At 38.8% G+C, this 25,512-nt stretch overlaps 1 protein-coding gene across 1 annotated transcript; it reads right to left on the bottom strand.

The window, feature by feature from the left end:
* FANCB (FA complementation group B) lies at positions 1 to 25,191 on the bottom strand. The gene is made up of 9 exons (XM_067723034.1): positions 25,108 to 25,191; positions 17,285 to 18,334; positions 13,958 to 14,110; positions 12,812 to 12,898; positions 7,342 to 7,470; positions 4,815 to 4,981; positions 3,701 to 4,143; positions 3,343 to 3,580; positions 1 to 2,589 (listed from the first exon to the last, which is right to left on the bottom strand). The coding sequence occupies exons 2-9, from the start codon at positions 18,215 to 18,217 to the stop codon at positions 2,175 to 2,177; spliced, it is 2,565 nt and encodes an 854-aa protein (XP_067579135.1). The 5' UTR covers positions 18,218 to 18,334; positions 25,108 to 25,191; the 3' UTR covers positions 1 to 2,174.
* Positions 25,192 to 25,512: the final 321 nt, after the last annotated feature.

Genomic DNA, 25,512 nt, shown 5'->3' with positions numbered 1-25,512 from the left:
GCAATTATACCCCAATAAAGATGTTAAAAAAAAAATTTTCACGCAAAGTAAAGGAGCTGTTACAGTGGAGGATTACTGGACTGAATGTCAATATTATGACATAGTATGAGTGTGTTTGGTAATTGCAATCATTGTTGCTTTTGTTGTAGTCATCCATTTACAATGCTTGTTGTCAGTTTATTTATCTCTTGTAAAAATAAAATACAGTGTGTGTGCGTGTGTGTGAAAAAAGAAAAAGAAAAAGAAGAAAAAGAAAAACAAATTATACTGGAGTACAAAGCTCACTTGTAAAGAGGTTATTTGGTACATACAGATTAACACCTTTTGTTTGCTTTTATAAATAAAAAATAAGCAATATGCTATTTTTTTTTTTACTATCCTAGCTTTTCTATAGATAAACTATTACAATCAAATTCTGTTTAGTTTTTTGACAGCCTCCATTTTACAATTTAGTTCCTATATTTTCTACCTGGTTGTCCTTCAGAACATGTCATGGGAAGTTTCACTACACCTACTGACACACATTGCTTTCTGACTTCCACAATTAATCCTGAAATTATCACATTTTCATTTCCAGAAAGTCTGAAATATTTTTCATTGAAATTTCATAGAAATCGAGCTATAGAGCTATAGAACTCAATTTGCAATGGATTACTAAAAAAAGAGGTAGCATATTATATGGACAACCATAAAAACCGAGACAAGACAGTAATAACCTAGCTTCTCAAAAACCCACTTGCATCACCAGATCATTAGGGACAAGCACTTCTGAGGCATGGGGTGGGGGGATTAGCACTTCAGTGCTGCAAGTGTGAAATGCCGGTTTCTATAATCATCTTTATGTCTCTCAAGTGAGACAGAAACTTCCATCTCACTTATGGATTTTAGAGCAAAAAGGATCAGAAACATTCCTTTTGGCCCATATCCTTTTGTGTCTTTTTCCTTCTCCTGACATTCTCTTATTACTTCAGAATTCTTATTTTTTCCAAAAAGAAAAGAGAATAGGTTGAATTTTTATCCCTTTGAAATGCCTCACTGGACCCCTTAAAAAATCACTTAACTGAAGTGAATTTTCACTTATTTTTAAATTTCTCAGTCCCTAAGGAGTGCCATATTCTTTAAGTTACTTTAGTTAGGATTTTACATTTTAGCTTTGCCTAGAGTTGGAATTTCAGATGGCTTAAAGGCAATTTCAATTTTTTAAAAATAGTGGCCTATGAGGTATGCTTAGCCTTTTGAAAGAGAGATGCTTTTCAAAGAAATGCCCCCAAATTTTCACATGCCTATAGATTTACACAATTTCATAGAGGCTTTCTAAGAAAATTTAATTTAATAAGGGTTTCCACCATAATGGTCTCACCTAGACACTCTGCCATTTAAACTTCCACAGGGGCTTGATATTTACAGAAACTTCTGAATCGTGACAACCTTGTTTATCTGTTTGAAGCTTTTTTTTTTTTTTTTTTTTGCAGTACGCGGGCCTCTCACTGTTGTGGCCTCTCCCACTGCAGAGCACAGGCTCTGGACGCGCAGGCTCAGTGGCCATGGCTCATGGGCCCAGCCGCTCCACGGCATGTGGGATCTTCCCGGACTGGGGCACGAACCCATGTCCCCTGCATTGGCAGTCAGACTCTCAACCACTGTGCCACCAGGGAAGCCCTGAAGCTCATTTTTATATGCTAGGTTTTACTAAGCAGAGTATAATAAAAGGGCTACTTAAGGTTTTTTGAAGATTTAGAACAAAATATTGTTCCATCACCTATGTCTTAAGTGGAAACACTAAGGCAGGATTTCTCCACCCCGGGCATTATTCACATTTGGGCTGGACCCTCCCCTGTCGGGGACTGTGCTTTGCTGTGTAGGAAGTTTAGCCGCATCCCTCGCCTCAACCCACTAGATCTGAATAGCACCCCTCTCTTGCCCTCCCCACCTGCCACTACTCCTGACAACCAAAAAATATCTCCAGACATAGCCAAACGCCCCTGGGAGGCAAAATGAGCCTAGGTGAGAAGTGCTGCTCTAAGGCATGCTATTTTGTGCATCTTCAAGATTCTACACTAAGCCTCAATCTTTACTTTTACAGAGAAGGCATATAATGTAAGATGAAAACAAGTAGGACCAAAACATTCTGGCAGGGAAAAATATTCTAAAATATAACCAAGCCGAGATTGTAATTATAAATCAGTCACTTTCTGGGCAGCAAGGTCTGATTTCAGCTGAACCTCAGCTAATTTCAAAGTCATTTCTCTGTAAAGGGCACCACTCACTTTTAGGTTCGTCCCCAACTTTTGCTTCTTTTCTCTCTGAAGTTCTTTTCTGTAGGCATGGATGCTTTCCTCTATGTCTGATAAAGCAGCCACATCACCACTAGTCTTTTCTTTGCTTGCTTCACAACTCTGCACCAAGTTGCTTTCAACCTTAACTAAGGCAGAAGAAAAAGAACCAAGGATAACCAATTCCTTCTCCAAAGCTAATCCCAAATGACCAATTAGGAAATCCTCACTTCCTAATTTTAGATATTTGAAGAAACTGTTTATAGGGAGAACACTGCTGAGATTATGAAGGCACTGGAACAAAACTGTTTGATTCCTGGAATAAAAAACCAAACACAATATTACACAACTTAGGACAGTGAAAAATGGTCATGTACAACATACTGTAGTAATCAATTAATATTCATTTCTAAACTCTCTAGTAATCATCAGAACCAATAATGCATTCATGTGGTCACTGACATAATTCAGACTGTAGCAATCAAATACGGTCAGCCCCGTGGTTGGTTGAATTGCAGATGTGGAACCCATGGGTATGGAGGGCGGACCATACTACGCCGTCCTCTAGGACTCGAGCATCCGTGGATTTTTGTGTCCACTGGGGTCCTGGAACCAATCCTCCATGGATACAGAGGAACAGCCGTATACACATCCTAAACCAACTCAGTTAGTATTAATCAGGTTGCTTCCTGATTAAAGTTCTTTTTCTGAGTAATAAGATCAAAATTATATTTTTAAAACTTCACTGTGGGGGAGCAGTAAGGGGAAATCTTAAAGTCATTATTAGGCCCTAATCAACCCCACCAAAAAGCCAAAAACAAACATAAAATCAAAACGGCTTCAGTTTCTAAATGAGACCACCTGTTCATTCACGTTGTACCAGGCGATGACCTGGACATGTCCCACAGTGGTATAGAACACTACCACGGGGATCCCTGTTGGCACGCACACACACACACACACACGCACGCAGCCGCGCACACACACACACACACACACACACACACACACACACACACACACACACACACGCACTTCCCTGGACCAATTCCAATTTGATGTGCATTACCTGGAATAGACTATTAAAATCCCTTCAAATGGTGTTCTTTGTTTCCAGTTGAAGAGTGTCCCATAGAAGCTTCCTGGCCTTTTGCAAAAGCAAATTTCTGGAAATTCTTTGATAACTTCACATTCCATGTGTTCTAAGAGCCATACCTTCATTGAAGTCAGAGCATAGCTGGGTGATATGATTTGAAAACAAGCTCTCTGCCAGGCCGCGAGAAGCGCAAAGAGATCTTCCATGTGTTCTATGGCAAAAACATGTCACAAGTGCTGTCATTAAACTCTGCCCATTATCACATAAAGGGAGTTCTTAAAATTTTCTGATTCTATTAGGTATATGATTAAAAAGGACCCACAAAAATTACCTATAGGTTTCTTCTTTGGAAATGTCAGCAGGTATTTCCCACTTGAAAGATCTTCTAGACTTAAAGCAATTCTGCCACACTGAACGTAACGAGTTGCAGAACGGTTACCATTCTCTCTCTCTCTAATTTGTAGCAGCACAATGCAACAAAAATTACCGAATGCTAAAAGTGGGGAAAGAGATGTTACAGCAGTAATCATCTGCACATACTCTTTCTCAGATGGTTGTACAAAAACAACGCTTTCCTCTTTCTCTTCCTCTTCCTCACTATCAACACTCAACTTGATTTTTTTTACCTCTGATCCTATTTCATATGGCACTGAGCCTGGTACTGGGGAAGATTTCCTACTCAACTTGATCACCCTACTTTGACACTTAATGAGCAGAAAGCTGGAGTTAGGGGCTTGATCCATTGACAGCGATAAAGTCACATGATTCAGGGACCTGTAAAAAATACAGAGTAAAAGCTCATTCTTTAAAATCAAACAGATGATTAAATGCCACACAAACAACAACCAAAAAGTTTTATTCTCTGCTTTCCTAGGAAACATCATTTCAAATGTAAAATATATCAGAAAATTAAGTGTAAAAGCCAAACACATTTTTTTTTTTTTTTCCGGTACGCGGGCCTCTCACTGTTGTGGCCTCTCCCGTTGCGGAGCACAGGCTCCGGACGCGCAGGCTCAGCGGCCATGGGTCACGGGCCCAGCCGCTCCGCGGCATGTGGGATCTTCCCAGACCGGGGCACGAACCTGTGTCCCCTGCATCGGCAGGCGGACTCTCAACCACTGCGCCACCAGGGAAGCCCAAACACATTTTTAAAGATTCTGTAATAGCACTTCTCTTGAAATAGGAAAGCAAAGACATTATAAATATGCTGGACTTAAGGAAGTAATTTTTTTAGGAGAAAGGAAAGGTAAAGTAATGCCTGTATTTTATTTTTGAGGTAGATTTTTCTCCTTTCCTCTTAAACAAGAAAAAAAAAAACTACTAAGTTTTTAAAAGAGTCGATTTTGGTAGTTATTTAGAATGAAATACCTCCATGCACTATATTTCTGTTGGACAGTGCTGTTGTAGAGCATCAAGATAATGTTATCATGTTAGAATTTACTTACACCTTCAAAGAAGATGTGGTTTTCACTCCAACAACCAAGCTATCTTCTATTACACGATACCATATCTTCTCTACTAGCTGTTCTGAATCTTGAAAATTATCTGATAACTTTTCATCAAAGGTACAGACAGGATTTTCTTCTTCACCACAAAGAGTGGCAAGACATTCCTTATGGAAAAATGTTTAAATAACTGATTACAAAAAAAAACAACAACAAAAAAACCTGCCAAATGTATCAAAACTAAAAAAAATAATATAAACCAGCTTTTGGCTGGGCCTTATGGCTTACATATTTAAAAATAAATTATCATCAATAATATATTATAGATTATACATAATTCACTAAAATAAAACTTATAAAACATATAATTAACCATCTACTTGGATTAAGAAGCATGGCCTGACTGTAAACAGGGCTCTGGGTACCCAACACAGAGCCAGCAGGGATGTAAACCTGGAGTCCGTTTTGAAAAATAATCTCACAATATGTGCTCAAGGCATGCTGAGAACAATCCAATCTTTATTTTAGCAGTGACTAACTCTAAACTGTAACTGAAAACTTTTGTATGAATAACAGTGATTAAACTATCTTAGGACAGCTGATCGATTATTGCTAAAATTTTCTTCTTTTATTTTTCCTTATTTAAAAAAAATTCTAGTAGAGTTGATGCCAAAATTTTCTTCTTAAAGACCAGGCCACTCACTTATTTCTGCACACATATGGATTTATAATAGAAATGGAAATAGGAGGAGGAGTAATGATAATAATAATACACAACACTTACTGAATGCTTGCTATATGTTAGGCACTGTTCTGAACGCCATTCATGCGTCAATTTGTTTAATCATCACAATAACTCTAGTACCCTAGGTCGGTAGTATTATTATCTACATTTTCCAGATAAGGAAACTTGAGGCACAGGGAGGTTAGGTACCTCCCCCGGTCACCCAGTTAGCAAGACTCAGAGCTGGAATCTGAACCAGAGGCAACTGCTTCCAGAGCCCATGTTGCACATTAACCATTACTCTATACTGCCCCTCTATGTGGTAATTACTGAAAAAAGATATGGGCACTTACATTATAGTGAATGAAACATGTTCCTAGGAATCTGACACTTCTGCCAGTAGCTGTGAGATTTGAGGCAGGCTGTTCACCTGAAACCCGCAGAAATTTTTATTACCTGCCAGAATTGCTCTTAAAGTTAACAATGTAAAGGGCCCAAAACAGTGCCTTGCACGCAGTGGCTTCAATGCACTAATTTGTAACATTTCTTCCCCTTTTCTAACACCGGCAAAATCACCGGGGTCAAGTGGGGAAGGGAAATGGGAAGACTTTGAACAGTGACTTTCTACAAGGACTCGCATGAGGTTTCCCAGGAGATGAGAACAGTAATACAGAAATGCAAGACGATGTGCTTTTGTTTTTTACGTTAATGGAATCATATTTTGGGGCAAAATGATCATATGGCTAAGACCAAAATACAGACACAAGGCAAAGAGCATTACAAGAACAGTAAATCTTAAAGGGAGTCAAAGCAAGGCACTAAAGTGATTTGAGGGAAGAAAATGCAACTTCAAGTGTATCTATGTCCAGCTTTTCTTGATTTATCTGTAACTCTGCTACGCTATCTTTCTCTGTAGGGAACGAATGTGCATAAATCCTATTTTTTATGAAGTCAAAGCAGTTTTTGCTCACTTTCTACATTACTATACTGGCACAAGTAACTGCAAGGTACCTGAAGAGGTTCTTATGATGGTCAACCACAAGGGAAACTAGAGTAAAATTATAAAAAGCAGATATGAGGACTAGAAGAGCATAGCAATTTAGGGACATTAAGTAGAGGAATAAATATCCTTAGAAATGAACCATGCAACAGACTAAAAGAATAATTATATTAATGATGAAATTATGTCACCATTAATACAAGGTAAAATAATACTCAGTATATTGTTTAAGAAGTCAGAAAACATATACAATTGCCCCTTGAACAAAAGGAGTTTGAACTGCGCAGGTCCACTTATATGTGGATTTTCTTCAATAGTAGATACTACAGTACTACTTGATCGCCAGTTGCTTGAATCTGCAGATGGGGAACCAGGGATACAGATGGCCCACAGTAAAGTTACTTGTGGATTTTCACTGCGTGTAGGGTCGGCGCCCCTGACCCCCATGTTGTTCAAGGGTTAACTGTAATTCACTTAGGAGTAATTTCTATTCAAACTATACAAAAAAAACAGTTTAATATTTAAACCTTGTTTAAACAAAAGGACTTGTTCCCCGAGGTTCCTGATAACTGAGATTTTAATATCCTACAGAACAATTTGCAAATTGGTAAAATATTGGCTTTTTAACCAAATAGTTTTCAATGTCATAAAAGCCCACCATTACAGAATCCCTGCCACTTTGCTTCTTGATCCATTGTGCAGCATTTTCTAATATATTCCAATATTCTAATTTAAAGAACTCTTCAATAGCTTATAGGTTTTCAATTCATAAAATGATAAAACGGTCACATGATCAAGTTTACCTCCTCTGCACTTGATGTACTATCATCTTTCCCTTGAAACAGGTTCATTAAAGCCTTGTAAGATTTTGAAATAACTTTTTCCTTAAGCAAGAGATGCTGCTGTAATTCCTGAACAGAAACCAAACCAACCTGTAGAGTATAAAGAAAAATCATTGCCAGAGACATAAGTTCAAATGAAACCGAACGTACCAATAATTCAGTAAGTATTTTCTCCAAATTTGCTTATTAATTCATTTTTCTATAGACAAGTAAAGAATACGTGTCAGAGCAAAACTACAAATTTTGAGTCTCTAATTACAAAGGAAAATAAACACAGCAAATAATTATAATAGTTTACATATCAAATTGAGAGAATGCCAATGTATTTGCATCTGTTTCACTAGTGAGTTAAGTAATGAATCAATATGAATAAGTCCAATCAATATTAATAAAAAGCAAGGCCTACCAACACTCCTACTCCAACAAGAAAACTGTTTTGCTTGTTGAAATAATTTCTGCTTCAAAAAGCAAGACGTATCATTATGAACAGAAATGCTTACCTTTGATTTGATACTGCCTGAAATCCTCTGTTCATATGACCTTTACAGCAAAATTTTAACGGTAACATGTAACTGTCACACGTTAATTGTTGTGCAAATAAACTCAGTGCTCGGGTCCAGTCTTAACTATCGGGGGGTAAAAACTGGCTCTGAACTGGGCATACAGCAAACCGTTCCTTTTATTATACTAGATAAATAGATTTCAGCACTAAGGATGAAACATTCATGAAATATATTTTACTCCTGAAAATTTAAAAAGAGTCGCGTCACTGAACATTTAGAAGCTGCTTCATTTCAGGTGGATATCTGAGACTGTTTAAGTATTAATTCAGCTTTTAATATAACATGTTCTTCTAGACTAAAAAAAACAAGATGCAGCCTGTATTTGCCTTTCTTTTAAATTACATTTTAAGGCAGATAAATTCTTTTTCCTTTTATCAATGAATAGAAGTTGGAGAGTAAAGACTGAATTCTATCTTCCCTCGGTGCACAAAGCACGTCAAGCGTCTACCTAACGTTTTAAAACTTCATCTGTTAGCCTACCTCCGAGGGCTCCACGTCATGCACGTCCCATCATTCATTGGCCGAGTAACTCACGACTGTGAGGCCGTGAGATGTACCTGTCTGGGGTGGAGAGCCAAGTGTGAGGCTGCTGGAGGGGCAGGGAGTGGAAGAGAAGGCTATACGGGCAGAATGACAATGAGGGCACCCTCAGAAATTATCCGTGGTCTCTCTTCCCTACTCTCTTCAACATGACCCCCACTCCAGGAATAAATCGTGTGTCACTAGACTTCTTAAATATTCTATGTTGTTACAAGTTTTGTTATAAAATTATGAAAATAAGCCCATGATAACAAATTTAAACAACATAAAAAGATATCTCACCTTCCCTTCCTAGACCCTCAATCCCATTTGCACAGCCAAAAGATTGCTTACCTTTCCAGAACTTTCCCATGTATATGTTAAGGTATGCTTTCATTCTCCTCCTCATAAACAAGACCTAACCCAAACCAAACAGAGGAGCACACTGCACTGCGTGACACCGAATGTTGCTTTCCTGTTCTTATTGTGATCTCTTTCATACGTGCAGAAGAGTTTGCAAGACAAAAAAGCAGTTCATAGACTAATGATGAAGTAGATACCCCTGGAATCACACCCAGGTCAAAAAAGCAGCACTTTAGGAGCAGCCCATGGGCCCTCCCCAATAGAGAACCTCTCTCTGCCGGAGGCAACACTACCCTGGCCTTTCAGGATAACTTCCTTGTTGATCTTCATCATCTTACCATCATCATATGAACTCCTAAAGAATATGTTTAGTCTGTGTGTGTGTTCTGCTTCTGAACTTTTATAAGTGGAATCGTTCTGTACGTAATCGCTTTTCGAGTCATCTATTTGTCGCTAGTAGCTGCAGCTCGTGCCTTTCACTGCTCTGTAGCATCCCATCGGCTCACTACACCAGTTCCCCTCTCCTTCCTCCCGCTGATGGACAGCTGGGTTATGCCCAGCTGTGGAGCACTACAAACAATGCTGCTGTGAACATTCCTGTACCTAGGCACAAGTGTCTCCAAGGTCCTGGCCTCTCCTTATCCCTTCCAACAAGTGGCTGGAAAATAAAATGCATAGGGGAGAGAACAGTGAGCCGAACTCTAGCTGTAGCTCTGCAAGCCACCTCACATTTCTGGCTCTCCATCTGCTTCCTTGTATGCAAAATGGCGGAGAGGGTAGATTTGTTCATCTCTAAAAGGCCTTCCAGCGCTTAGAAATGTTTTGAGCCACATTGAGAGCTAGTGGTAACATGTGGATACTTGAAACAACATGGACGCTCAGCTATTTCTCGTACATCCCTGCCTTCCCTCTCCGTTTCTTTCATATTTTCCTTCTTTGTCTCTGTTGATACCTTCTAGATAATTTTCTTAACAGTCTAGTTTGCTTATTTGCTCCACATCTCTGAGTCAACTGTTAAACTCATCTGTTTTTTTAAATTTCAATTTATTTTTAGTTTATAGAAATGGTTATTTTCTGTGAATAATTAATCATGATGCCTTGTTTCTTCATGTGCTTAGTTATTCTGTAGGTGGCTCATTTTCTTTAAAAAATTACTTGTGAGATTCAGAAGAGACCTAGGATAAATGTGTATTCCTAGAGAGCATTTTATGTTGTTTCTGCCAGGTGACTAGGGCACTCTTGCTTTATGTTAAATACAAATGCTCCCAGGGCAATAGTAGCATCAGTGTTCTGCTTGCCTCCCTGGGTTCCAGCCTTTAGAGTTTGGCCTGCTAATTTATTCTTATATTTTCAGCTTTTTGAAGCTTTTAAGAATATATTAAAAACATATTTCATCTATCATTTTAAGTTGTTTTTATCATCAAAGTTGATCCAAATAAATTAAATGACATATTACCAGAAGTAGAATTTCTAAAAGTCATGCTTTCATAAATTAAATTATTTTGGCATCATTTAACAATCAGTATAAAGAGGTACCTTAATCTTTCTGACAGCTGCACACTATTCCATGGTTCGGTTATATCATATTTACCATACTCCTAATGATGGATATTTAGATTTTGATTGAACTTTGTTTATTAATACTACTTAAACGTTCCTGTAAAATCAGCTTTGCTTACATGTATAAGTATATGTTTAGAACAGATTTCTAGAAGTGAAACTGCAACAGTAAAAAGATATGTGCAATTCACATTTTAATAGCTATAACAAGTTTCCTTCTGAGGAGGTTGGACCACTTTACATACTCAACAATACTGTTTTAGGGCTTCCCTGGTGGCGCAGTGGTTGAGAGTCCACCTGCCGATGCAGGGGACATGGGTTCGTGCCCTGGTCTGGGAAGATCCCACATGCCATGGTGCGGCTGGGCCCGTGAGCCATGGCCACTGAGCCTGCGCGTCCAGAGCCTGTGCTCCGCAACGGGAGAGGCCACAACAGTGAGAGGCCCGCATACCGCAAAAAAAACCCCCAAAACTCAATACTGTTTTAGAATAATGCCTATTTATATTAAGAAAATTAATCCTTTGTCAAATATGTTCCAATTTCTTTTTATATAATTTGCCTTTTTATTTATTTTACTTTGTTTGGAGCAAAGAAGTTTTTAATGTAATCAACCTTTTCCTTTATGGTTCTATGTCCATTATGTTTTATTTATCTACTGTTTACATTCACATCTAATACGTGTTCACTAAGCATTTACTGAATTCACTTTAATATTAAAATACTTGCAATAAAAACTTTTAAAGGGCCTGCAAAGTACAAATATTTACTATCTGGCCCTTCACCAAAAAAGTTTGCCAGGGATAAAGGAAAAAGATAAATGACAACACAAGGAAACAGACAAATCAGAAAGGAGGGACAACTGGCCTGGCCTCCTCATTAGTGTCACTTTTTTCAAAACGGGGAGAGGGCATAATTCTAGATGAAAAGACCAATGAGACATATAATAATCAAGTGCAAGTGTAAACTGATTGGATCCTGAAAAAAGCAGCCATATAAAAACATTTTTGTGGCAATTGAAGCCATTTGAATATGGACTGAATAGTAAATAAGATTAAGAGATTATTATACTAACTTTCTAAGTGAATAATGGTATCGGGGTTACATAGGAGAATGTCTTTATTTTTAGGAGATTCCTGCTAAAACACATAGGAGTGAAGTATTAGAAGATGTGCAACTTTCAAATGGTTCTGCAAAAACGTACAAATACATGTACATACGCACAAGCAGAAACAGATGAGGCAAATGTGATTTTTTATAAAGTAACAATAGTTGAATCTACATGGGGACTAGAGATAATCACTGTTTTATTCTATGAATTTTCTGTATATTGGAAAATTTTTATGAATGAAAAAAGGCAGGTTACATAAGAACAGGCATCTTATAATCACATTTCCATGTAAACTTGTATATATTCATTAAAAACATCAACAAGAATACGCAAGTCAAAGTGTTAAAACTGGTTATATCACAGTAGTGGAATCATAGGTAATTGTGAGTATCTCTTGAATATTTCTTGGCATAGTCTGAGTATTTTACAGGGAATGTGTGTTACCTTCGTACATTTGGGAAAAAATCAAAAACTTTTAGAGAGCTTTGTATGGAAAACTTGAAGGTAAACTGATCATGTTTAGAACATGTCATGATTCATCATATTTGCTGCTCCTTTAAAAGAGTTATGGTATGCTGATCCTAAAAACTAGGAAGAATGTGTTTTCAAAAGTCAGTCTCTATTTTATCTTATAAGGCTTATTAAATTTACATAATCTTACGACAAAAAGGTATCATGTTTAGATGACACATTTATAAGTAATGTCATAATAGCTTTTACAGAGGTACCAAAAAAGGAAATAGATTCTTTGAAATACAGGTTTCCCCACTACCCAAAAGTAGAGCATGCCTATGAAACCTTTTGAAAGCCATTATGAAATGATGTAAAGCAAAGAAGCAATTACCTTAGGACACATCTTGCTAAGGGATGCACAAAATAAATGGGAGATAAAGCACGGGTGCTCACAGACACAGGTCAAAGCTATGGCAGCTGGATGCTGAGATGCCGAACTCAGTCCCCAGGAAGGAGCTTGGCGGGGTTACTCTCGCTTCTCGGGACGTGAGGTATAACGGCTCATCGCAAAACAAACGCTGAACGCTATTTTCGCTTTCGCCTTTTCTCATAAAAGTGAAAGTCCTCTTTGGATTTCTTTCTGTTAGCAAAAACAGGTGCTAACGCAGGTCTTTCGTAAAAGCAAAGTGGCATAAAGCAAAGTGGCATAAGGCGAACTTTCAAAAAGCAGGGGATACCTGTACCATATTTTTCCCTCCCAATCACTCAGCTTCTTATACTGTAAGGACCTTTCTTTCAATGTTCTTTCCTTCATTTAGAACAGCACTAATCCAAAAAAGCAAAAGCAGAAAGCAAAGACACTAACTTTCAATCTTCTTTCCAGAGGTGGAACCACCAAATAATTCTCTTTGCCGTCAAATAAGTCATCTTCATTGTAATCCAATGATTCACTCTAATAAATAAAACAATACACTAAAACTGAAATTTTGAAAGAAACTGAAAATTCTTAAGATTAACAAAATACAATTAAAGTTTATCCAAAAGGCAGTGTGCCACAATACACATTGTTATATAAAAGACAAGATACATATTTTCCCCCTCATCTTCTCATAACTAGAAAAAAACTTATTATTTCCACTATTACCACCCACCTAACATTTGTATACTGCTTCAAAAAGTATCAGCTTGGGCTTCCCTGGTGGCGCAGTGGTTGAGAGTCCGCCTGCCAATGCAGGGGACACGGGTTCGTGCCCCGGTCTGGGAAGAGCCCACATGCCGCGGAGCGGCTGGGCCCGTGAGCCATGGCCACTGAGCCTGCGCGTCCGGAGCCTGTGCTCCGCAACAGGAGAGGCCACAGCAGTGAGAGGCCCGTGTACCGCAAAAAAAAAAAAAAAAAGTATCAGCTTACTAGGCTTTTATAAAATCCCATAACTAGAGAAAATACGAATTATCCTCATTTTACTAATGGAAAAAGAAAACAAAAAAAAAACCCCTGAGGCTCAGAGATGTTTTATATAGATCTGAAACTTCCAGAGTATTATTTTCCTTATGCTCAAAATCTTAAGATATTATGAACTGTTACTTCTTTTAGTAAAGCAGTTTCGCTTTATTTTGTTCCTTAATTAATCCAATATTATCATGTTTATTGGTATAAAATGTGCTTTTCAGAAGCAACGATAGTTAATTTACAGTATTTGTCACTTGAGTGAATACCAGATATACTATATTCCAAATTTATAACAAAAACACCTACACTAATATGTATAAAATAGATAACTAATAAGAACCTGCTGTATAAAAATAAATATTTTTAAAAAGTCAATTTGTATAACATTTGTTGAAAGAAGAGTCAATGTACTATTTAAAAGATTCAATGTATGTATTTTTAAAGTTCTAAAAGCTTACTTTAAGTATGAAATCAAAAATATTTAAAGGGTAAGTCAAAAGCTTTAAAGTGCTCAAATTTTCTAAAATATTCTTAAGTAATGCATAAAAAGTAAACAGAACTTACTGAATAGTTTAAGTTGTCCAGGTCTGTTATTTTAAAGGATCTGAGGCAATCTGAATTCAAGGGGTCCTTAAAAAGTAGCAGTACTTGTTCAGTTCCAGTTCCAAGAAAGTCATCTATCAGTACTGAGCTAACTTTCTCCCACTTAGCAGCAACCTGAAAGAGAGTGTTAAAGAAGGAATAGAGAAAGAAAAAAATCAGATGTGAAGTAAGCTAAATCCTTTTGTTGCACGTAGCTCTAATTTGTCATCTTCAGTCTTACAAACAAGCCATGAAAATGGTAGGGTAAACACTGAAAACTAAACTAAAATAAAGATATTGGGAGATGAGAAGACATAAGCAGTCATCAATTTATAAATAGCAAGGTACTGACATTTCTTTATCAACATCTGTCCAGGGACTGTCACGTTCCTGATTTGTATATTAAAATTTTATAATTTATAAATTCTAACACTTCTCATGACTAACTCTAGTGAAGATTCTTTCTCTAACCGGTTAATTTAAGGATGACCCTCACTCCCATAAGCCTTAGTGGATATGTATTTATGATCAAACCAATTAAACAAGGAATTCAGTGGCATTAGGTAACTAGACGGTACTAGCAAACACTTTAAGAGCTCTCAAAGCAGAATAACATTTAAGAGTCCATATAAAATTAATTAATACCCTAAACTCTGGTAGGACAGAACAGTCATTATGAGGGGCACAGAAGGGGAGGGATCCTAATAGTAGGGCACCTAGAATCATCCTAGCCTAATGAAATGATTTCTTAGGTTTATACAAGAACGTGAGACCCCAAGTTTAAAACAGAAGACAACTTCTTAAAGATCCATAAAGCTGAAAGCTTCCAGATTGGTTCCCTAGAAAACTAACACCCTGGGGATCAGAAATCCCTTCTCCCTCAGGCAGAAAAGCTGAAACTCCCACTTAGAATCCCGCATGGATACATCATCCTCTAGGTGGAGGGTAGCCTGCATTACAGCAAGAACATAAGACTCTCAATCTATATAATGAAATATCAATCTTTCCCCTATAAGGTTAATTCCAAAGCAGTGATTTTTCACTCATGCAGGGAGAAAGCTGTAAACTCATATCCTCCCTTCCTCCCACTGCCCCACCATGAATAGCATGGACTATAATGAACCACGTGAAGAGACACTGGTAATAAGAATGTGCTCAGCACGCAAACACCATAGAGCTGTGCACGCATGCATGCACACACACTCCTGCAATCTCTAGCTCTAGAATAGCGTCATCCAAAAGAAATATACGTGAGCCACAAATGCAAGGCACATATATAACTTTAAATTTTCCAGTAGCCAATAAAAGAAAGTTCTCTAGTAGCAGTAAAAAGGTGAAACTTATTTAATCTATCTAAAATATTATTTCAATTCAATATAATCAATAAAAATTATTAAAGAGATATTTTATTTCCATTTTTTACTAAGCCTTTGAAATCTGGTGTGTATTTGACATGGACAGCATGTTCTAATTCACACCAGCCACATTTCAAATGTTGAATCACCACCTGCGGCTAGTGGCTACCGTATAAGACATCGCACCTCTAGAATATATTAGCCTCTTTCTATCTACAACACACCACTATCTGTTTCACATATACCTGACAATGATCTCAATTTTGAAATGCCTGCTACATAGAATACTTGTCAAAACTTGCAGAGACAATTTCTTAGTTGTGGCATGTGGTATCTTTAGTTGCAGCATGCGGGATCTAGTTCCCTGACCAGGGATCCAACCCGGGCCCCTCGCATTGGGAGCACGGAGTCTTACCCACTGGACCACCAGGGAAGTCCTGTGATAGAAAATTTAATTGAGCTTCTAATTAAATGGACAGGGCACATCAAGTAAGGCAGTATCTGCTTTTTTTCCCAAAGCAGCACAGGAACTTAAAAGATTGTATAATGTATTAAAAAAAACTACTTTGGAAGATCTTAAAGTATAAACACTTCATATCACATAAATGAATGTGCTGATAAACATCTTAAGCCAGGAGGACGCAATGTTAACAAAACACCAGGGTCAGAGAAATATTATCGGAGACGCACAGTTACAATCCTCCAACTTCCTTTTCATTTTCTGCACCTTTTTACTTGTTATTGAATGCTCAATACCAGTGAGTATTTTAAAGCAATTTCCCAACCTTACGTTAAAAGACATGACTACATGTAGATAAAATGTGAATGCTTGCTCAAAGGACAACTCTGAGTTTCAAAATGTAACATTCTCTAAGCAATGGTTTTTAGAAAAATTAACCCATCACTTTTCTCTGGAGAACAATTATTTGTCTCTAAAGGGACAATGATAGATTTCAAGGAATTCCTCTAGATTTCATTTTAACTTTAAAACGATAATGACCAACTTTTAAAAAGCTCAACAACTGGGCTTCCCTGGTGGCGCAGTGGTTGGGAGTCCGCCTGCCGATGCAGGGGACACGGGTTCGTGCCCTGGTCCGGGAAGATCCCACATGCCGCGGAACGGCTGGGCCCGTGAGCCATGGCCGCTGAGCCTGAGCGTCCGGAGCCTGTGCTCCGCAACGGGAGAGGCCACAACAGTGAGAGGCCGGCGTACCGCAAAAAAAATAAATAGATAAAAATAAAAAAAGCTCAACAACTGATTTGAGTTTTCTAGAAAGGTTTATGATCTTATTCTAAGTAAAAATACAAAGCCAATTATTACCAACTTATGAAAATTAAAAAGTTATAGTAAAAGACAAATAAATAGATAATAATTGTAGTTATGTATTTATGTATTCCCCAAAACTCAAGGGTTTTGTGACTCAAAATCGCAAGGCAAAATCCTTATCAAGTAATATTCAGATAATTTTAAGAAAAAGGACTGATGTAACATATATGATTTTCTTTTTAGTGCAGCACTAAAAATTGATTTGGATAATAAGACTCCAGGATGAACCCTATGAAGCACAGGGATGCTTAGTAGGTCTAAGACTATGCCAACTGAATGATTAAAAGTACCATACCTGGGGCTTCCCTGGTGGCGCAGTGGTTGAGAATCTGCCTGCTAATGCAGGCAACACGGGTTCGAGCCCTGGTCTGGGAGGATCCCACATGCCGCGGAGCAACTAGGCCCGTGAGCCACAACTACTGAGCCTGCGCGTCTGGAGCCTGTGCTCCGCAACAAGAAAGGCCGCGATAGTGAGAGGCCCGTGCACCGCGATGAAGAGTGGCCCCCGCTTGCCACAACTAGAGAAAGCCCTCGCACAGAAATGAAGACCCAACACAGCAAAAATAAATTAATTAATTAATAAACTCCTACCCCCAACATCTTCTTTAAAAAAAAAAGGTACCATACCTGAAAGTTCTTTTCCCAAACAGCACAAGCATCACTGGCCCTAAAGGATATGACGAAAAGGAGGTCTCCTCCACCTGAATCCATAAGTTGAACTGCACAAGGATCTCCAAATGGAAGCTGGCACACACTTTTAGGAGTCCCATCTTGGAATGAAATCAGCTGATTCTTTTGAGTAAGAGCAATCAGCGACATTCTTAACCGGTTGTTGACAATCTCAGTTGCACAGACATGCACACATGTTATCACACTGGTATAAACAGGAGGGATAATGTATGTATCACTTATTACTTCTTCCCTTTCGAGCGAGTATACACAAAATTGAGTATTCCAAGTTGCATAATCTGATTTTGAAGGCTGTGGGGTACATCCTTCCTCAGATAAGTTACATCTCTTTCGTCCTAACAAAACCATACCTACATTTTCAATCTCCCCTGCCCACTCAATAGAGGAAAACTTAATGGACATAGTAACAACTTTGCCAGTTTGGGAAGAGATATAAAAGAATGTTTGGATATGTCTCCATAAAACTAAAGGGCCATTAAGGACCCTTATGCTGTCCTTCAACTCACAGTGTAGGCTAAAACTCAAACGCTTTTCAAATTTATTGGTACTGTGAAGAAATAGTAGAAAATATCTGAAAACGTTACTCTTTTTAATGCACTGTATCATAATATAAGGCAGATTAATTCCAGTTCTGAAATCTGAAACACAGTCGCAACCCATAATTCTTAAATGAGAGTATTCTTCTTTTATGCTGAAGAATCCAGTGGATTTCTGAACAAATACTCCTGTTCCTCTGTCAAATACCATTCTTCGGACATGTAACACAGTTGTTTTTGTAGGCCCTTCATCTACAAAATTTCCTTTAGACAAACGAAAAACAAGGACTTCTCCATTATAACAGAAGAGCCTTTCTTGTTCATTAGATGACATTGCTTGTTTGCTAGTAAAGCCACAGTATCAAGTCCAATTTTCAAATGTAAATCGATTCCAGTTGATGCTTCTAAACCTAAAAATGAAATGAGGGAAACTGCCATCCAGTAGGCAGAGCTGAAAAGAAAACACATGTTTTTGTTAGAGAACCATCACATAGGTAACTATAAACTTTGACATTTTTAAGCTTTTTATGCTATTTTAACAACGTCACACTTATCAAAAAACTGTATCCCAAATGTTATTTCTGTACAGCCGTTAAAAAACACAGTTTGCAAAGAATGCAAATAACCACACCACAAAAGATAACCGAATGTGTTAACAGCATCTATTAAAAGGTGTGGGTGCTCTATTATAAGGAACTGCACACATTCTCTCTGGCTCAGGGAATTTCTTAAGGGTTCTACTTCTGTCTCTCAAACCTACCAACCTAATCTGGTTTCTCCCTGTCGGCCTGAGTCCCTCTACAATGACAACTCAGTCAGTCAAGGATTCAAATTAGAGCACTCCCACAGACCAGGCGCTTGGGTTCCTGCTTCCCTGAGAAAGGAGTTCGAACGGACTCGATGGCCAAAATGAAAGCCCAGAAAGAAAAACAGGAGATGCTGTAACATGGCTTTAAAAAAACTCCATAAGCATAACAGAAATAAATCTTAAATCTTACTTTGCAAAAACAGTGCAGTTTTACACCCTAAGGAAGTCACTATCCTCATTCAAAGTAGAAGAAAATAGAGATTATGGAGGATCTATAAAATAGAGGATCCTCTATAAAACAGAGGATTAAAATAGAGTATCATTGTTATAATGAACACAAGAATTAAATAATAGCTATCAATTACTCACGCTTATTATATGCCAGGTACAATACATGCATTATTTCACTTAAGGCTCACAACTACTCTTTTAAAGTAAGTATTCTTATTATCCCATCTTATAAACAAGAAAACCGTAGTCTAACAAAGGTCAGAAAATTCTTCCAAGCTTACAAAGCTAATCAGCAATGGCACTAGATTTGGAAGAGGGGCCCAATGCCTCCTGAACCTACACTTTTAACCACTACACTGTCCTGGCACACATTCCCTTACTCTGAACACTGGTTAAGAAAGGCAACTTGAGAGAATTAGTAAAGTAGAACACATAACAAAGGAACACCCCCTCCACTGAACACATGTAAGAAAACATGTAAGAAAAAGATGTTGATGTCTCTTTATCCAGTGGCTATATATGCTGAGTCACTCCTGTAACAGTTACCAAATGCTCAGCATATGCTAAGAACCGTGCACCTTTAGAACACCCTCTGAGTGTTGGGCCTGCCTTGTACTAGATGTGTGATCTATGGCAAGTTTCTTAAGCCCTTTATGCCTCACATCCACATCTATGTAATGGGGTGTAGTAACAGTATCTACCCCACAAGGTGCTGAAGTTAGCTAATATAACTCACTTGAAATAGAAGCTGGCACGTAGAAAGTGCTAATAAAGGCTAGCTACTATCATTCTCATCATCATGGCTGGCTCTGGTTCATACAGTACCTAATCTTAGAAACATCAGAATAGTTGCATACTTAATGGTCTGTGAATGCTGAAATGTCTCTCGTCACTCACTATAAGTAACTCTAACTCATACTCTCTCTTTTCTCTTATTTGTGGATCACTTAAACCAGGAAAATAAAGTACTTTAGAAATAAATGAAAACTAGGTCATGTACAAGGAAGTAATATTGTTTTCCTCTTTCAAATGAGAAGCAAACTCCAAAGGCTTAGGTTTTGTTCTTTTAATATAAAAATCTACCAATAGTCCAATTAGAAAAAAAGTCACTGAACCATTAATCTATAAATTTAACTTAATATAGCCTGCATTTTATTGAAATGACTTGATTTAGAGGCAATTCTACTTAAAAGCAGACTAGTCAGCATCTACATTCGAATTGGAGATGCTGCACCTTATTGTCTAACTTCCAAATACATGTGGTTTTAAAATATGTTCACAGCAACTAAGTCCATGCGCCACAACTACTGAGCCTGCACTCTAGAGCCCACGTGCTGCGACTACTGAAGCCCACGCACCTAGAGCCCGTGCTCCGCAGCAAGTCACCGCAATGAGAAGCTGGCGCACTGCAACAAAACGTAGCCCCAGCTTGCCGCAACCAGAGAAAGCCCGCGCGCAGCAACGAAGACCCAATGCAGCCAAAAAAATAAAATAAAATATGCTCACAAATCTCTTTGAAATTCCTTCCATCAAGAAGGAACTCTCCTCCCCTTGAGTGAGGCCTGGTCATTATGACTCACTTCCAGCCAACAGAATACAGCAGAAGACTGGGTGACAGAGCATGGTGGTTTCCTCAGTGACCTGTTCCTTGGCTCACTTGCACTGGGGAAAGCCACCTGCCGTATCATTAAGACACTCGGGCAGCCCCGCGGAGATGTACACGTGGCAAGGAACTGTGGCTTCCTGCCAACAGCCAGCAAGGGACTGAGGCCTTTTGCCAAGAGCCATGTGAGTGAGCCTTCCAGGGATCCCATCTCCCAGCTCCAGTCAAGCTTTCCTGAGCAGACCCACCCCAGCTAAGCGGCTCCCAAATTCCTGGTCCTCAGAAATTTTAAGGTAATAAATGTTTGTTGTTTTATGCTGCTCAATTTCGGAGTAATTTGTTATGCAGCAACAGATAAATACATTCCTCTATGGCATTTGGGGTTTTTTTTCAAATCAAATTGATGATATTGCTTTTGAGAATTTCAAGAAGTATTAGTGAAGTAACTGGAGATACTAGATCATAATACAAACTAGCAGAAGCCAAACAGTTTCCTGGCTTGTTGTTAAGCAATTCATGCGAAGATCTGGGACAACAGGTACCCCAGAGTAGTTTCAGCTTCATCAGTAAAGAAGATACGTAGGGTAACCAAAGGTGTGGCTTTTAATTACGAAACTACGTTTTACTTGAAAGGAAATACACATATTGGTTATATTACATCAAAATGTATGACTACTAATTTATTTCAAATTTCCCACAGACATCTCAGACCTCTTAGAAGACTTCTAAGAAAGTTTCCTTTTTTAGCACTAAATGATATATTCTTTTTTAGCATTATATATTATAAATATAAATTATATATTCTGAGGTAAAGATCTAAAAACTCATTGTCTTTTACTACCTACTCACTTCAAAAGGTGTTCAGATTTCTTAATACTAAAAACAACCAAAAATACCTTCTGTCCAGGAAAGGATTTTGTTATTTTAATATTAAATGTCACAACTAATGTGTCATCAACACAATGCTCTTGTTCACCAACACCCAAGTGTGACAGGAGTAAGGAGGATCTTAGTGGTAAGACCACTAAGTAAAAGGTCACAGAACCGCCCCCTTCAAAAATCTTTGGAGTATGTATTGTTGCACCTTCATAAAGTAATGAGTTAGGAAAATCAGGCCCCTTACATTCTATTCTTTTAATGCTATCACCAAGTTCCTTAACTTAGAAACTTCTTTCTTCCAACTCTCTGATCCAACTGCCACTATGATGATTCAGGCTTTCATCTCTCATTTAGGTTGCAATAAAAGCCCTTTAATCAGTCTTCCTTAATCTAGTCTCTCTCCCCTGCAATATATCCATTCATTTATGCTACCTCAGTTATTGTTCTAAAACACAAACTTGACTGGGTAACTGTCCCCTAATTTAAAAGCTTTGCATGCACTTACCGCCACTCCCCCACACCCCCCAGATCTACGATCTATGATCCCTAAACTACTACCTGGAAAGACAGATGCGAAACAGTGTACTGACCATATGAATGACATAGAGATAAAAGGGTGCAAGCCACTGCTAAATTATAATCCTATTATCCTATTATAATCCTAACCCAACATGCTTTTAGCATGAGCTCTAGGCAAAAAGCAAACTTCTTCTCATGGACTTAGACTCAAATAGATTTAAAAAACATAACTGTTATATAAAAGGTCATTATTTTTTATTTTTAAATACTACTGCAAAAACATGCACATTTTTAAGGTAAGTTATTCTAAATGGACCATCTTCAGGGTTAAAAATTAGAAACTATAATATATTTATAAAGATAAATTTTTTCCTCAAACTTTCTGTAATCTCAAGGCTTACTGAATTCACATATCTGTGAATACCTGTTTTATTTTATACTATGCAACATCTTTTTTAAAAGTAAAAGTTCTGAGTATATGTACATAAGACAAACCTTTAAGTCTATGGAATAAGTGGTAATGTTCTTTTTTCAGATAGAAATAATCTGGAAACAAACCCAGGTTCAATTTAGAGGTTCTTAAACCAATATAAACAAGCCTTGATTAATCAAATCAGGACACCAGGCTTAGTATTCCAGCCTATTAGTCACTTGACTTTTTACTTGGTACTCTTATAACAGTGGCTGCAGAATAAAACAGGTAACTCAAACCAGTTAAGTTTTACCTCCTGTTTCAGCTCTGGAGGAGGGCGGCGGAGGGAAGGAGGGAGGGGAGATTTGGATGCAGATTATTTGTAAAATACTAGGTAGTTAATTTGAGCTTTTCCTGTTCTGTATTACCACACATCAAAGTTGACTGTATATATTTCACATACAAAATGGAAACAGATGTGTGAGTATACTAGAAAAACAATACATGCTAACCTAAATATAGTAGATGGGCAACGAATTATCACCCTTCTCTCCCAGCCTCCCACCAAATAAACAATGCTCCCGTTCAATGCTAATAATAACATCTGGCATTATAAATTTCAGAACTCTTAAATAAACTACAAGTCTGGTTCAGGAAGATCCTAAAAGACACTATATTATCTGCAGGTGAAAGCTATAAAACTCTTAAGAAACCAATCGATAGATTGCGACCAATGGAAAGTGTCTTTGGAATTCTACCCTTGGAAAAAAGATAGAATTAAGACTCCCAACTAAAAACTTCACCTAATAATATTAAACATAAACGTATGAGCGTAATACCCATAGATATCATTTTTCCAACATATAGGACATTCTTTACCTAAGTAGATTAACTTGGCTACAGAATGGGTCCACTGTTAAAACTTTTTCTACCTATATACCTAGGTCATTTGTTGGGGCTTGCCCAGAATCAGTCTCCCCTTTCCCTTTCCCAACAACACTTAGTGAACCTGAAATGTAGATGAATGTGGGGGGATGGTGGTCCACTAAGAGAATCAGGAAAGATTAAATTAAAGGTTCTTGATACCATACTAAGGAATTCTAGCTTTCTCTAAGCAGTGATAAATCACTGAAAGATTTCAAAAATAGAAATCAGAGGGGCTTCCCTGGTGGCACAGTGGTTGGGAGTCCGCCTGCCGATGCAGGGGACACGGGTTCGTGCCCCGGTCCGGGAAGATCCCACATGCCGCGGAGCGGCTGGGCCCGTGAGCCATGGCCGCTGAGCCTGCGCGTCCGGAGCCTGTGCTCCGCAACGGGAGATGCCACAACCGTGAGAGGCCCGCGTACCGCAAAAAAAAAAAAGAAATCACAGGATTGTACTTCTGAATAATAAAGATCCTGGTGACAGTGTTGTACTTCTGAATAATAAAGATCCTGGTGACAGTGTTGAAGATGGGGGAGTGAATTGAGATTGGAGGAGGAGCCATCAGTTAGGAAATCATTACAAGTATTTAATTAAAGGGAGACTTTGGGAGGCAATTTGGCAGTAAACAGAAATGCATATACCCAGCAATTTCATTTCTAGATATGAACCCAGAGAAATAATCCTACATAATAATGCACAAAGACATTGCTCTAGAATGTTCATTTTGCCGTTATTTGCAATTTTTTTTTTTGAAAAGCAAGAACTTCAATGACCACCAATAGGGGAATGAATACAGATGGAATATCATACTACAGTTAAAAGGAATGAATTAGATGCGTATCCTTGGGGCTAGACTTCAAAAGTCAAATGAAAAAAATTAAGTTGAAGAAAAATGTATACTGTAGTACATTATGTATCAAAATCAAAACACATAAAACAGCATGAAATATTTTGTTTACCTGCAATGGCTGTATTCCCTGACTGCTCTCTCTATGCCAGGCACTGTTCTAAGCACTTTGGACTAATTCATTCCTCAGAACGTCCTTATGCTGTATGCAGTATTATCCCATTCTACAGATGGGGAAACTGAGGCATGGAGTTTAAGGCCTACAGATAGGAAGTGATAGAGCCAGGATTCAAACCTAGGCAGCCTGGTCCAAAGCAAAAAAAGTAAAGGTGCAAAGGTTCATGCCAAATCCCAATGACTACTGATTTTGGAGAAGAGGAATATCAGAGTAGGGGAGTGGAGCCAGAGAGAGGCTTTAGCCATATCTGAAATACTATTTCAAGGGTGTATTCAAATACTTTTTAAACAATGTTCATTTTTCCCCCATTAAAAACAAGTGAACATATAAACAAAGTTTGGAGCAAAGAGTGTCCATCGTGGTTGACTATGGCTGGTGGGAATACGGGGACCGTTCTTACAACTTCTTGGTAGTCTTCTGTTGCGAAAACCAAAAATGTCTCCAGACATGGTCAAATGTCCCCCGGGGGGGCAAAATTGCCCCGGCTGAGCACTTCCTTAATTAATAAACCGTAAGACGCTTTACATCTTTTAACTCTATATACCTGTTTTAAAGATGTCAAAGATATATTCTCTGTTAAGTATTTCACCCTCCAAGTGAGAAAGATGCTGCAGAGGTGAAGAAAGTGTCAAGCGAAATAATCCTCGAATAGAGTAACCACTTGGAATAATCTAGTTATCCTTCCAGAGAAGGGTGCGCACAGGCCCCGGATAGCTCACTTCCTTCGCGCTCTTCCGCAATAAAGGGACTAGGGGAGCAAAACCCTGCGCCGCCGCCACCCCCTCGGCGAAGGCTGGGTCAGGGAACACGCCGCCGGCCCTACCTCAGCGTGTGAGGCTCTAGCACACCACAGCCGCCACGTCCCCAACGTCGCAAACCCGCTCAGCGCCAGGAGGCTCCAAACCTCCCGCCCGCGCGCTGCATCTTGGGAGGCCCAGGCCGGAGGCTGCGTCCAGCGCAGAGAAGGCGGAGCCTGCCTAGCGGCCAGAACCGGGTTGCCAAGGGAGGCTGAGGAGGCGAGGCCTCCGGGGAATGTTGTGAAAGCGAATAGCAGGAGGAGCTAGTCAGGGCTGAGCTTGAAGAGGGAAGCGCCCGCGATCCGCCGGTTGGCGGGGGCGGGTCCGCAGTGCAGGAGACGTCAGGGGGCGGGGCCCGAACAAGAAGTGAATGGGAAGCCAGGTTGAGGGCCTGGTCCCGCCTCCATTCCCAGGCGGCCGCACCGGATTGG

Source organism: Pseudorca crassidens, chromosome X, assembly GCF_039906515.1.
Source record: "Pseudorca crassidens isolate mPseCra1 chromosome X, mPseCra1.hap1, whole genome shotgun sequence".
Classification (NCBI taxonomy): domain Eukaryota; kingdom Metazoa; phylum Chordata; class Mammalia; order Artiodactyla; family Delphinidae; genus Pseudorca; species Pseudorca crassidens.
Note: the sequence above shows the minus strand (reverse complement) of the source record. Positions and strands in the feature narration are given on the sequence as shown.

What these genes read in the sequence shown, in the direction of transcription:
- FANCB (XM_067723034.1), bottom strand. Translation starts at nt 18,217, where the DNA reads ATGTCATCTAATGAACAAGAAAGGCTCTTCTGTTATAATGGAGAAGTC. An exon ending in TTTGGGAAAAGAACTTTCAG is followed by an intron (nt 14,111 to 17,284) that starts GTATGGTACCTT and finishes ACTCTCTTTCAG; the next exon opens with GTTGCTGCTAAGTGGGAGAA. An exon ending in TCCAAAGAAGAAACCTATAG is followed by an intron (nt 3,581 to 3,700) that starts GTAATTTTTGTG and finishes TTTTTGCCATAG; the next exon opens with AACACATGGAAGATCTCTTT.